Source organism: Rhamphochromis sp. 'chilingali' (assembly GCF_963969265.1).
Source record: "Rhamphochromis sp. 'chilingali' genome assembly, chromosome: 10".
NCBI lineage: Eukaryota > Metazoa > Chordata > Actinopteri > Cichliformes > Cichlidae > Rhamphochromis > Rhamphochromis sp. 'chilingali'.
Window position 1 is genome coordinate 14,323,728 of NC_137937.1, and position 14,541 is coordinate 14,338,268.

At 37.9% G+C, this 14,541-nt stretch overlaps 1 protein-coding gene and 1 long non-coding RNA gene across 4 annotated transcripts in view; one reads left to right on the forward strand and one right to left on the reverse strand.

The window, feature by feature from the left end:
• LOC308403693 overlaps positions 1-14,541 on the forward strand; it is a 46,004-nt gene that overhangs the window by 4,365 nt on the left and 27,098 nt on the right. Inside the window, exons 1-2 of one of the 2 annotated variants that reach the window (XR_013972958.1) lie at positions 9,259-9,388; positions 12,682-12,876. This is a non-coding gene — a long non-coding RNA (uncharacterized lncRNA). Of the gene's footprint in view, positions 1-9,258; positions 9,389-12,681; positions 12,877-14,541 lie in introns of those variants that run through there. The other variant, XR_013972957.1, reaches the window with a different exon arrangement.
• Positions 1,076-9,229, reverse strand: ppp2r2aa (protein phosphatase 2, regulatory subunit B, alpha a; the record flags this gene model as incomplete). 2 transcript variants are annotated; one of them, XM_080893347.1, is made up of 10 exons in its annotated part: positions 1,076-2,278; positions 2,612-2,703; positions 2,887-3,056; positions 3,874-4,038; positions 5,634-5,811; positions 6,549-6,661; positions 6,798-6,963; positions 7,160-7,257; positions 8,492-8,569; positions 8,949-9,229. In XM_080893347.1, the coding sequence occupies 10 exons, from the start codon at positions 8,953-8,955 to the stop codon at positions 1,999-2,001; spliced, it is 1,347 nt and encodes a 448-aa protein (XP_080749473.1). In that variant the 3' UTR covers positions 1,076-1,998. The 2 variants fall into 2 exon arrangements, with proteins under 2 accessions (XP_080749473.1, XP_080749472.1); XM_080893346.1 differs by lacking the exon at positions 8,949-9,229 and having other exon boundaries at positions 8,492-8,582.

The window sequence follows — 14,541 nt, forward strand, 5'->3', positions numbered from 1 at the left end:
TCAGTAACTTTAGAGAAGTTGACTAAACAGTTTTAAGCAATAAACATTGATTAAAATGCCTTTCAAATAGAGACCCAGAAGGGCCTATTCTTTCACAGCCAAATAAAATAAAATAAATCAAAAACTATGGCACGTAAGTGGAATATTAAGATCCAAATTATTTTAGAAACCAACTCTGAGGCATCCAAATAAGCTCTACATGCACAGTGTGCCCCCCCCCCCAAAAAGTTAGAATTATAATGCTTACAACTTCAAAAGATACTGAGACCTGAAAAAGCTTCTTTAAGTTTTCAAACTTCCAGGATGAGAAAAAATGTCCCCAAGTCGTATGTCAAAAAACAAAACAAAAACAAAAAAACAGCTACCCAACTGTCAAGGAACCTTCCATCTACAATCAATCTGAGACAGACAGCTAAAGAAACTACAGTGATCAGACTGTAATCCTATTGCCTTAATTTATACAAAAATAAATCAACTATAGTGATTAATCTATTTTTAAACAGGTACAGTACAAAATGTCATTATATTAAAAAAAAAAGTGTACAAACAGAAAGTAGATACAGAGGGTAAAGCCATGGGTCAACCTGCAAACAAAATAGCGGGAGAGCTTGCAGCAGAACTTAGTTTTGTTGCCACAGGCCACATAATGCCATTATACACACACCCTTCCTAGTGTGAGTGTGTGTGTGTGTGTTACAGTTATATATGTCCTTTTGTCCTGAGCTATTGTTTGCAAGGGTGACGAGGTCAGACAAGGGGGCTTACTCTCTGCAAAACGGCTTCAATTGAGTGTAGCTTCAGAGTGAGTATAGGACTGGTTACTTTGGCATAATTAGCCATAATAAAACCACAATACCTGAAAAATGTGTGTGTGCATTTTGCACGACTGCGCCAGCATTTCTAAAGCCGTGGGCTATTAACTGGAATTATATTTTTTATTACTATAAACCATTGTCCACATCAATACAACATGAAAGTCAGCTTGTTGTTTAGAGAGTGGCTCGAGATTGGAACAGGATATATATTCAGGTTTCAGTGCAGCTTGAAAAACCAGGTTCTTTGTTATTTCTTGTACTTGAAAAAAAAAAAAAAAAAAAAAAAAGAGACAGAATTTAGTCTCCATTGTTAAATGGTAAATGTTACAGTATGAAAACAGTTTTCCTGATTTAATCAACAGCAACAAGTTCACTATAAAGGTATAAATGAAGCAGACTTTGTTAATATTAATGACTGTAAACTAGTGGCTGTCTTAAAAGGTCAAAATCTGATCCAATATTAAATCTTGCACACTGTGGACAGATGTTTGCAGTAATGCAGGCTGTACGCTATAATCATAGAACCATAAAAAAAGGTTAAAACACTAAACGAGTCCTTTAACTGCATAATCATACTGTATATTGGCAAGAAAGTGGTGAGTGAACTTGGCAAATGGACAAATACTGTGAAAATATGGAGTGTCGACAGTTTGCATTACCAGTGTTTCAGGCCAGTGGTGACTGAATGATATGAGAGCAACAGAAAACTAATGAGACACAATAGCTACAATAATCTAATAACTAGTGGCTATGAGACACAGATGAACCATGGCACAAAAGAAGAATCAAACAAACTAACCAAACATGTGTATGAACAGATTTCCCTTTGGTTTGGGATGTAGTGGAGTTGCAATTTGTAGCTTGATGACTGGAGTGCTCCAACCAGAGAAAACCCATGACACTAAATCCCACTGTATGACTCAGATCTTAAAAAACCAAACAAAAAAAACCAAACAAAAAAACCCCTACATGTTCATATTTGCAATACAAATAGAAAATGGGCTTGTGATGGCCTACTTGGGTGTACTGTGTTCATGCCACTGTTGACATAGCAGTTCTTGGCATATGCCAAGGGCAGCTCATCAAGAGGGATTTAGCCAAAAACAGACAGCTATTGTTCATATTTGTATATCAGAGCAGCGGCGCTCAAGCAGAAACTGGGACCTCAGTGCTTCAACAAATGCTAGTTCAGCTTGTCCTGGAATATGTACAGATTGTTGGTTGTGGCCACAGCAATGATGTTGTCCAGAGGATGCCAGGCAGTGTGGAGGATCTTCTTGTTAAAGTCCAGACTGTCTACACTGATCTCATCCTTTTTGCGCTTCCCACCTGTGCTTACTTTGCGAGGTTTCAAGACCGATCGCGGCTTGCTGTTTTCCCGCGACGCCTCTAGGGTCATGTCCTGCTGGTATCCTCGATCAAACATCCTGAAGAAGTTGTTGTAGGAACCCGTCATCACAACACTGTAGGTAAACAAGGTGTGAGTCAGCGAGTAGCCTTAACGTTACTGGCAAACACAATCCTTTTCAAGTATGGACATTAAATCCTGTCGTCTGTCATGAGCCAATTATACCACTTCACCACCCACCCAAACCAAATTATGAGCCACATTATGGTCTGCACCGAGCAGATAACTGCAGTAAGTGATAAGGCCTGCGTTTCTGGGTTCAGTGACGTCAGAAAAGGAGTATTCCCTAACGCTCTGCGTGCGTCATGCACGCATGTATTTTGTTTGTCCAGGACAGCTGCAGAAAAAAAAAAGAAAAAAAAAAGGAAGCCACGGAATGAGTGCTTACCTGTCGTTCCCATTCCAACAGCATTCAAACTTATCGAAGATGCAATCATTCTCATAGAGTGAACACAACTTGCTCCTGAGATATTCATGCACCTATTTAAAGAAAGCAATGAGGAAATATACAGAGTTTCCATCAACAACTGTGCAAAAGCAAAAACAACATTTACACTTTAATCACGTGGATGGACGGAACCTGCTAGAATCAATCTAGCCTTACAGGAAGAAAAGTAATACAGAAACTGGAACAGTATTTTTGTGTTGGCATAATTTACAGACCTGATATGTCTCTACTGGTCGCGACTCCATATTGAGATCCCAAATTTTGACAGACAGGTAGTCCCGGGTCATCATGTAGCGTCCACTATGGCTGAACTTTACATCAGAGATGGATGAGATGATTTCAGAAAAGAAGGAACGATTGTTTGGATCTTCAGGCTCTTCAAACACTTAAAAAATGAAGAACAAACACATGCATTTCAGCGTCAATGACTGGAAGAACAACAATAATTTTTACAGTGGTCGAGTTGTTTTAAAGTAAGCCCTGAAACTTTCTTTACATAACAACAACTTTGTAAAAGATACTGAATTTCAAATCTGGTTATATAAACACAGAAATAAAGCATAAAAGTAACAAAGCCTTTCCGCTTATCTTTTGATATGCGTTATGAATAAGGGTCACCATTCTGACTGTTCTGAACAATTTGGCTTAGCAGGTACCAATCTATACGTACGTGCGCTATGTTTTCTATGCTGTGAGCAGGAAGCAGAGTGTGTAAATCTTCTTTTATAGCGTCATGCACTAAGACCCACATGGCCTGGATACTTCATAATGTGGTAGATGGGAAACTAAGTAGGATCTTCTAAGGATCTTCTATTTCTTAGGTGAATTTGTGAATTTTATGTTACCATGTGAATTGTATAGAATTGGAGAAGCAATTTGTTGTTCAATTTCTTTTTTGTTATAAAATCAAAGAAAATATTTTCAGAAAACAACATGTAAGACGTCAGCTTTGTTTCATTTTAAGAAAAGGCTCTCACAACAGTGCAACTTTTCACTTGTCAAGTCTTCTTCTCAACAAACCGTCAGCTTTGTTCAAGCACACTGCACTAGTCCAGTCAGCCACCGTCCATAGCAAGAGTAACTTTATAACTGCAGCTGATTAATCGAGTGTTACACTGATAGGCTCAATAAGAGCCTCCCATCAATCTTTGAGGAGACACACAGTCAAAGAGCTACAGAAACACAAAAAGAGACCGCCTTACGTTTGGCGTGGCTGTCGCATAGCGCTGCTGCCCTCATGTCACACAGGCGGATCGTGCCCTTGCTGCTGCTGTAGACAAAAGTGTTGCATTGGTTGGGATGGAACTCGGCCGCTGTGATCACCTCTGTTAAATCCTCCATATTGGCCGGCTTAATGTCAACAATATCTGAAGAGGTGAGGTTAAGGTAAAAACAAACAAACCAACCCAAAAACCCCAACAAGCAAATAAAAAAACCTGAACAGACATTTCAGCAACTTAAAAATCTTTCAGAAATAAAATTAATTGGTAGTAGTATTATTATTATTCACAGAGTCATGTTCTCAGTTTGAAGAACCCATCTAAGCAGGCTTTACTGCTTGCAGGTAAACAGTCTGTGCGCAGAGGAAAATAAAAACTGCTATTGCCACTATGAGACACTGAAATCACAGATCATCAAATTCACTATGATATTTTTTTTTTTTTTTTTTTTTTAAAAACAGTGACTGGCACATGGAAAAGGTTTTGCCACAGATATCTGCTCACTAGCACAAAAGTGCCCCAAATCATGTAGATGTTATTCACTTGTGAATACTTTCCATTTCATGCTCATGTGTTTTCAACTTTTAACAGCTACATTAATCTTACAGATGACCTCTGACCTCATGAGCCAACAGTGATAAAACCATTTAACATAATTTAGTTTGCATTAATTCTTTCTCCGGTTCAAGTGTTTTACATCAGTTGACGCAATCCTTAATAAAAGGCAGGGGTTGCACTGCATCAATCTTCCAGCATGAAGAGAAGATATGAGCGGCCCAAACGAGCAACTAATCTCAATTCAAGAAAAACATGATTCCACTTTGTATCTAACTCTGGTTCGTCTTTGTTTATACAGCCTTCATCAGCGGTCCCCAACCCCCGGGCCTCGGACCGGTACGTGAGTCGTTTGGTACCGGGCCACGAGAGTAGAGGCTCAGGTGTAAAATGTATGGTTTTCAGGGTTTTTATCGGTTTTCAGCATTATTTTGTTATCGTTTTTATCGTTAACTTGGTTTTCCTGGGTCTTTTCACATGTGTTATGAATAAATCTTTTTTTCGGTACCGGTACTACTTTTATTTTGTTGTATTTATCCGCGACACCTTAAAGGCCGGTCCATGAAAATATTGTCAGGCATAAACCGGTCCGTGGCGCAAAAAAGGTTGGGGACCGCTGTCCTACATAGAACAACGCAGTAAGAACTCATGGGGTGAAATTATTAACATAGGATGTAGGAGGTGATTTTTTAGACCATGTTAGAGGCACCCAGTTAAACATCCCACGCTTTGGGGACATCTGGTGGTAGTATAAATAATGACACTGTGCTACAGATTAAATAGACACCAGTGAATATCATTTTTTGCTCTTGTCCAGTCTGCCTGTAAACACAGTATGTACATTTTTAAATATCAGGCAAAGAATTGTTTATATGCCCTATAAAAATACATGAATCATGTTTTATTTGTTGCTAAGTAAGACATAGTCTTTGTCTAATTTGACTGACACGGGGTGAGCAGGTGAACAGGATTAATAAATCAGGCATCTCTTCAAACAAAGGCTTAAAACTAACCACAACATATCATTCATTATTTCACATACCATTCACATACATTTTTTTTTAAGTTCTCTCCCTGGCTTACGCTCCTTTGAAAAATGATAAAACTGGGAATAAATAAGACAAAACACTGACAAAATAATTTTATATTATTGCAGTACTTTATGGAATTAAAGAATGAAAGGATACTAAAGCTGCGATCAGTGATCTCCAGATGCCAGAGGTTAACGCGCAGGTCATCAGCAGACAAGTAGGTCTCACAATCGCTGTTGACTGAGATGGAGTTGATGTGGTATGTGTGCGCGTTGGCGAACACTCGTCTAGGACTGGCTTCCACCATCAAGTCCATGGGCCTGAATACTGGTACCTGAAAACAAAAGTGGGGCTGTTTTTATATTTCTTTAATGGGAGATGCAGTAGATTTTATGACCTCTGTTTTACCTCTAATATATCCACACAGGCATGTTACAAAACAAATTTCACACTAGAAAAAAAAAAAAAAAAAAAAAAACATTAAAAAGTGTCCAAATTATTTTTCTTACCCTGGTAAAGAGGCACAAAGATGTAGGTGAAAATGTACATAGATTTTCCCATTTTTAAGATGGGGACAGTTACCTGCTCTTTAAACAAACAAATAAAAGGCCTTGCCTCAGTATAAAGGCAAACCTGTTGAACTGAGTCTATATTTGGAAACCATTCAGTAAGGACAAGGAGAAAAAAAAAAGGGGGGGGGGTGTCTGTGAAAATTAAAGGTGAATAAAGCAGACATTACATCAACTGCAGCACTGCAGTAATTGCAGGAACAGATTGGTAATTTTATTAGTTCCATCTGTTTACTTGCTCATAAGATAAGTCAACGTCTCAATCAAAATAGAACGGACAGTTTTGTAATGAGTGGAAGGAAACACGGAAAAGAAATGATTAACATTTATTCCAATTAATTCAGATGTAAATTACTAACCAGACTCAACATATTTAATTTGTTGTTAATTTTCTTGATCTACTTATTATAAATGAATGGAAAGTAAGCAAAGGATCTCAGTTTTGGCTAACAATGTAACAAAAAGAAAAGATCTGGGCTGTAATAAAGCCAGTTATACACACCCGTAGTGTAGTGACAGTGTTGGGATCTCTGTATTGCCCATCTTCTTCCTTCAAATTGTAGCCCTCTGGTCTTTTGTCACGCTCACTAATTTTCCACAGCTTTATGGTTTTGTCTAACAATGAGAAAGAGCAAAGATCATGAGAGTCATTGAGTTATATTTACTCCCATATAAGGCAGTAGATGGCGTAACAAAAGTTCACATTTACTACAGCAAAAGAATTTACTCAAAAAGAAAGTAATTTACAAACCATTTGTTGACAAAAGAAAATGTGCTGCATTCTTCTGAGGCAACCATCGAATCTTGTTGATCTTCTCCTCAATCTCAAGACTTTTCAGGTAGTCAAACTCAGGCTCGTGGCTCTGGAAGGTGCTGTAAACATTGTACTCTCCTCGGCACTGAAGCTTATTCTTACTCTAAATACAAAACAGATCAAACAAAAGTTCAAGTGTTATGAAACCAAGATTCAATGTCTCGGGTCAAGATCACTAGAAACATTGTACCTGTACACCTTTGTGTTATATAAACTGAGTTTGATGACCTACCTGCTTTGGAGTATTATGAATCAAATGTTAAAAATAATTACTGTTCCTATGTGTCACTAAAACATACCTCTTGCTCCTGCTGAAAGATGACAACACGACCCCCCTTGTCCCCAGTTGCAAGTAGCTCTCCAGATTGGTTAAATTCAACAGTGGATATGATATCGGCTGTCAATAATAAAAATTGCAAAAATGAGACTAGCGTCAAATATAAATAACCACACATTTTCTGCCAGAGTTTCTGATGAACGCTATTGTCAATCTGAGACAGGTTTACTGCAATAACACTGAGTGTTTTACGAGGCTTTTGCTGTCTAAACGATTCATTGCCTTTCAATGGGAAGTGATTTACAAAATGCCTCAGCAGCCCACCTGTGAGGGGTGAAAATCATGTCAACCATGGTGAAAACACAACACAGCAATGACGCACACATATTTATACACACACACTCAACAATCTTAGGACACAAAGGAAAAAAGAACAGAAAAAAAGTTTCCATCTTCAGCTATTTAGCACTTTTCAAAGAGAACCATTCTCACAAAGTCCTACAATACAACAATCAATCCCCGCTTACACACTGGCACTATTCTGAGTTAGTGCAGTCGTTAACATCGACAGTGTGCGCCTGATACGACCCGACTCCATGCAACCCCATAAAACAATAGCAGACAGACTGAAGGCGAATCCTTTTTTACAGGAAACTAATAAAAACGTTACTGGAGTGTTGTGTTTTGAGCCCATGTACTCCTATGTATTGACACAAGGAGAGGCTCTCATTTATACATGTTCCCAGACAAAGCTTACTGTAAACAAATGTGTAGCCCTTAATGCATAAATACGGCCACCATGTACTGTAAACACACTTTTGGTGCTTTGAGTTTTCCTTTAGTTCGGAAATAATTAGCTGGTAAAGGTTTTCTTTTAACTTGGCCACTCAAACAGCTCTGTAATTAGTCAAACCTAAGTGCTACTTCTTTAACAAATATGAAACACCTATTAAAGATTCTTCTCTGGCAGAGGTAAAATCTATTTCAATTCTAACATGCAGTTCTCTCCCAATTATGTAAACATTGTGTAATGCCCCACTAATACCCAGGGTGAACTGAGAAAATAGTGAATGCTGACATTTTGCAGCAATTATGCCAAAAATAGAAGATTGTTGTCAGTCTGTGAGAAACCAAATGGACTACAATACCACACCACTGATCCCTTATACCCATTATTACTGTAAAAAAAAAAAAAAAAAGAAGAAGGCATTACTTTTCATTGCATATTTAGAAATACCACAAATATAAAGTGTGGCAGCAGCGCTTTGAAGCAAAGCCTAAAACAAGCGTGCACAGGATGGTGATCCTGGCAGCTCAGGCTAGCAAGTGTTCAGTGACTATCACATGGACTTACCTTCAGCGACGTCGTCATCTATTGCTCCTTTGACTTGGGAGAAGCACCACTGCACATCATTGCTCCCACCACCGGGCCCTGCACACAACATGACCCCAAGATTGGACACACCACCATTAAAGAGAGACAACTTTACACGCGTTAGCCTGCAGCTAACTTAGCTAAAAACATCAATATGACAACGAGGCCTTAAGGAAATTCACAGTAACTGCGTTGCAACTGCTGCTATAAACTCATAGGCACAGATAACTACTTGACGTGTGTTTGTGGAGAATCTCGCTCACTTTAACACTAACACTGACTTACACTGGCATCTTTGAATTACCCTAGCTCGCTAGCTAGCTTGCGCTGGTTAAACATGACATTACAGAGAAACAGATCATCGTTGTCAAACAGGTCAGCACCTGTTAATTAATAACCCCAGGCACTGTGGTAGTCTTTTCCCCTGTGGCTTTACCTGCCATGGTGAGCGACTTGGAGAGGGGTATCTAAGCGGGCTCGGGCCCTGGACTGGAACAGTGCTGACCCGGGTCGGCTGGGAGGTTCTAGCGAGGAGCAGTGCAGGAATGAAGCCGGGAGTGCTGTTTGGTACTCTGAAGAACGTAAGCAAAAGTCTTCGGCCCTGCTATACAGCACGGAACTGTTTTCCACAAAGTAATTAATAATGCCCACTATTGGCTTGTAGACTTTGCACTCTACTTTGAGAGTTCCCTCGCCTCTGCCTCCTTACAGCACTTTCAAAATGGCGAAACGCGGGCGGCGTTCAGCAGTCACCAGAGAGCGGCGAGAGGGTGCGCCGCGAAATTTTAAACCTACCCCTCAGCGACGTTGGTCATCTTCCTATCTGCGGAGACCGCGAGGTCACTTGATTTACTGCGCTTTAAATTCATAAAAAGGGTAATAACCAGGTTTTTAAAATATAAAACCAAGTATAACTATTAGACCCCGCCCATGTGCATTGTTTCAGTGAGAAAAATCGAACTAACCTCGTTCGCATGCTGAATTTAGAAAGTGGAGTCCGAAAGCTCCAAGTTTCAAACAGAAATTCAGATTTCTTAATAAATTTTAGAGGGGTTTTTTTTATTTGTTTTAACGTCTACAAAAGTTATTCCACATTGGGTGCATTTTATGAGTTACTATCTTGTTTACTGCCTATTAAATGTAGTCATTGCATGATGACCCACTGATTCCACTGAGTTAAACTACAACTGAATGGGAAATAAACTGAGTAATAATTGCAATAGATGCATCTGACAGACATTTGTTCAGCAGGATGTCTCTGACAGTTCAGAACCTTATTCGTCAATGTAAGCGTAACTGGAAAAAACGTTTCTTCCAAGTAAAATTAATCACATCTACTAGGGCCCTGTGAGAAAGTTAGTTTTACAATTATTGTCAAAGGAAAAGCTCAGGTGTATGATGTTATCAATGCCTCCCTTCGTTTCCTGGTACTTTAAGGCACATGAACAGTTGAGAGTGTTTATACCAGAAAAAAAGTGATTTGTCATATCCAGAAAAACAAAGTTAAAAAAGATTTTCATTAACAATGACTCAGCTCTATCAACTGGCTATGCAATGAAGGTGATTCAGCGTGTTTACTGCAATGACTTTTATTCAAACCAGTTCACCCAGATGGAAGGCAGCCATCTAAATTACCAGTTACACCTGTGCTCTTTTCTGTGTGTGTGTATGACATATCGAAGAATACTTCCTAAAAAGAGGCCTGCTGCAACTTGTATGATATTCTCTCAACACTCTTTTGAATGTATATAGATCTAAGGCAAAGATTTAGGTCATAGCTTATGGTCGAAATCACAAACCTTAAGCCACAGTGACACCTTAGTACATTTGAGTAATCCAAAAGGAATAAATGCTGTAAGAACACATGCCCACTCAGTGTCAAAGATTGTCTGATACTGTTGTACCAAAGTATCATTCTTCAGTCTTACTGATATCTAAAGTGTCACAGATATAGTGCATGATGCATATGAATATAAATGTTTTTCAGATTTCCCGGTCACATTTGTTAAATCTGTGTCATATCTGGTAAATATCTATTAAATGAAATCAAATAAAACCAAACTACCAATCACACAAATGCTACTGAATGCTAACATGCTTGTTAGCTCTCTCCCTTTTGTCAGAATTTTGATGTTCAAACAACACAGGAGCTGACACTGCAGCAAAGCACATCAAAGAAGCCAGTGTGAAATTTTTTATGTATACACTGCCTGTAATAAGGCATACTGATTTATACTTCCCCAGCAACCATGTTAGGGACTTATTTCCTCAGTTAAAAAGCGGTCAGATGAATGTCCAACCAAACCAACTGTCAATCAACCACCCGGACAAACAGAGAAGAATCTCCACTCAACAGTCAGTGAGCCAAAGCAAACTTTTTAAATATACAACCATCTCTATCCAAAATGCATCAAATGTACAAAACAAGCATAGAAGAATTCAGATCATTTTCTTGGATTTCAACATTTGCGCTGAGCTGTTCAGTTTCAATTTGCAGTTTAGGAAGTGTGCAGATTAAAGAGACTCTTCTCTTTATAAGTATTTTTCTATTATATTATCAAATAAATATATCTGTTAGACGCTGACTTCCTATTCAGTGTTATTGTCATTCTCACACTCACACAAACCACTTGCTTCCTCTCTACTAATAAGATGATGTAAGTATGATAAAGAAAATAACCTTAAAGAAATGGGGAGGGGGAATTTGTGGTCAGAAAGGCGGGGCAAGTACATTTTTAGTAACATAAGATGGGATGGAAAAAAAATCAAGAATCACCAGAGCCCCACAGATAGGCAAGACAGGCTAACAAAAGCAAACTAACTGCAGGTTAATAATTTAGACTTAAAGATCTTAAAGAAGCGACTAAAACCAACATGATGACATCACTGCTACTACTCATCTTCTCAATGATGACAGGTAATAAGACTATGACCAACTCCTAATTGATATTATTCACTAATCATTATACTGTAATTAATGTTGAATATGATTAAAATAGGTATTGCACTATGTATTTTGCTTCTTTCTTCTTAAAATTGTACCTCTGCCACATCTTTGCTGTTACTGAATTCTCCCAGATTTTAAAAGCCAAGAGCCATTTTCACTCTTCTAATGTTGAATGTTACTACAATGTTACCCATGACTTTTCTTTCTTTTTTAAGAACATTACATTATGACAGATGATCATGATTATTCACATTACTTTAAAGTTTCACTAATGTGTTTATGGTAGAATTAAATCAAATGCCATGTCATATTTTCCACCATGACATCAGTGACCATGAAACGGGTCTAAAAAGTGACACAGGGATTAATAATGTCATTTAGAAGAGATAAGGACTGACAGCGTATAAGACCTAAGCTATATGGATAAAAAAAAAAAGCCACCCTCACATTACACCCACAGGAGCTGCTCGGCTATGGAAACCCATGCCACGAAGCTCCCAGTGCACAGTTTTTGTGCAGATGTTAATGCCAGAAGATGTCTGGAAGTCCTCACTTATTGAGTTAGTACAGTGTTGGAAACTTTCATTGACGTAGCGACGTAGTGACTCTGCTTCAAAACTTATGAGCAATCATACCATTTATAGTTGTTGTGAATATCTAAGAAGGAAAAAGTTTCATTAACTATGAAATTTCATAAACTTACAGTAGCATCCTATTACAGTGCCTCGTTTGAATTCAGTGACACATTCTTTTACAAACCTTTGTAGTCTGCATGCCTACATGCTTGATTTTGCGCAACTACAACAGTGGGACTTCCTTCTGACCGTATGCACGTATAACATGACTAAACCAATCCATGCAAAAACAAACAAAACAAAAACCTTAGAAATCTGGAAGCATGCAAATGCTTTTTCACATGTACTGCATATTTTGTTAGCAACTGTGAAAAACAACTATAATAATGATAATAATTAATTGTAACATTATGTATTGAAGCAGAAGTTCGCTTTTGCAGTAGTGACACTTTGAATCATAACAAAAATACTAACTGGTCACAGCATCAAACCTATATAGTAAAAATAAAAACAGCAATGTTTTACAGCATGCTCTGCTAATAAAGTATCTGAAGGCTGTTGGATGAAGAACTGTGCTCCCAATTGATCGATTAATTTGCTTATTTGTTTTGTTAAATGACCTACATAATTTGAATTTTTGTCTTCAGGTTGTGAGATGATGTCAGATGGAAAGAACTGCACAGGAGGTTGGGTTGACATCCCCTTCAACAATACTGAAACAAAGGGAAACTGTCAAATGACTTATGGAAATCATACAAACTACATTCTCACAGTGATCACCAGGAAACCTATGAAGGAGAACAAAAACATAACGGAAAACCATTGTGATGAACTGAAACTTGGTAAGACATGTTTTTTGTTTGTTTTTTAATTTCTGAATTCATTTTGGTTTCATTTTGTTAGTTTTTGTTCTGACTTTTTGTGGCTTCAATCACGGTAAAAAAAAAAAAAGAAAAGAAGTTATATTCAGTATTTTCTATGCAGCATGGTGGTGCTGTGGTTAGCACTGTTACCCTAACGCAAAGGGGTCTTGGGTTTAAATCAGCAGCTGGGGGCTTGGATTCTCACCAAATAATCCAGCTTCCTCCCACTTGTCCCAAAGACATGCGTGTTAGGTTAACTGCCAATTTGTGAATGGTTGTCTGCCTCTCTGTGTTATCAGTGTGACGGCCTGACAGCTTGTCCACGGTGTACCACACCTCTGACAGCTGGGATGGGCTCCAGCCCGCCCATGACCTTGAATTAGCTAAGCTGTCCAGAAAATGGATAGATGACTTGGTAGATATTGTTTATGATCAGTCAGTAGAGTCATAAAGTTTGGTTCCAATTTTGCACGTTATTTACTCTTATAGGCAGTTTTCCCTTTTAAGACTTTTAATAATCACAAAATGTTACTAATTTTACTAATTACAAATGTATTTTTTATTTAAGATGCAATTTTAAAAGAAAAATTTTATGCAGTAATGATACACATACACACTCTACTGTAAAAATATTACACTGATTTTGTTTCATCTGTATATTTATTCGCAGTGAAATCAGACTGCATAAAACCATTTAATCGAACATTCACATTATGTGAATGTGAATGTGAATATAAACAATAGATTACAATCTAATTTCAATGTTGGCATCAACAATGAAATTAATTTCATTGTTGATGCCAACATTGATGCCAACATGCGTTTGCAAATAACAAAAAAGAAGTTGCAAGTTGCACTTAGTCAAAATTAGTGCTATCCATCAGTTATCAGACAAACTATTTGTTTCCAGAATGAAAAACAGACCGAGACCTGAAAGGATCAGAACTGGTTAATATGGAGGAGTTGAAGTCCATTTAGAGGATCAAATAGCTGGTCATTGAGATCGCTCTTGAAATTGGTTTGAAATTCATCTGAAACTTCATTGTTTTGTTGTGTTGTTATTTTTGTATGATTTGAACCTGTTAACTCATAATTGTACTGCAACTGTTTGAGATTTGTGTTTGTGCGCTGGCTTATTTTTAAATTTTTACAATCTCTGCTACCATTTTGGCCTCATAACTCTTGAAAGCGATTTTCAATCTCCCTGAGCTTTTAGCTTGATGAATAAAAAAATAAACATACTGCATGACATAAACCATACAGAGGGGTTGTGATTGTGAGGCCTTCTACAGACACACTGCTGCTGGTTTGATATGAGAAAGAAAGTCACTTCTGGCATGAGAATTCCAGAATAATCCTATTCTTACACCAACACAAGATTTTGCATATTCTAAATTATTAAAACTCAGCTAAACAGGTAAAACAATATAAGGTCATAATATTCTTGGGGTTATTTTTTAGCTTCTTTATAGCTTTGCAAAATCTTATAAGCAGTTTATATGCATGTAAAAATAGCTAAAAGCACACATTAGCTAACATAAATCAAGTAGGATGTCTAACAGCGTCTAAGAAAAGAAACATTAAAAACACTTCTTGATGTTGAGGCCCAACAGAGGGTCATCTTAGGCCCAATGGGCTATCAGA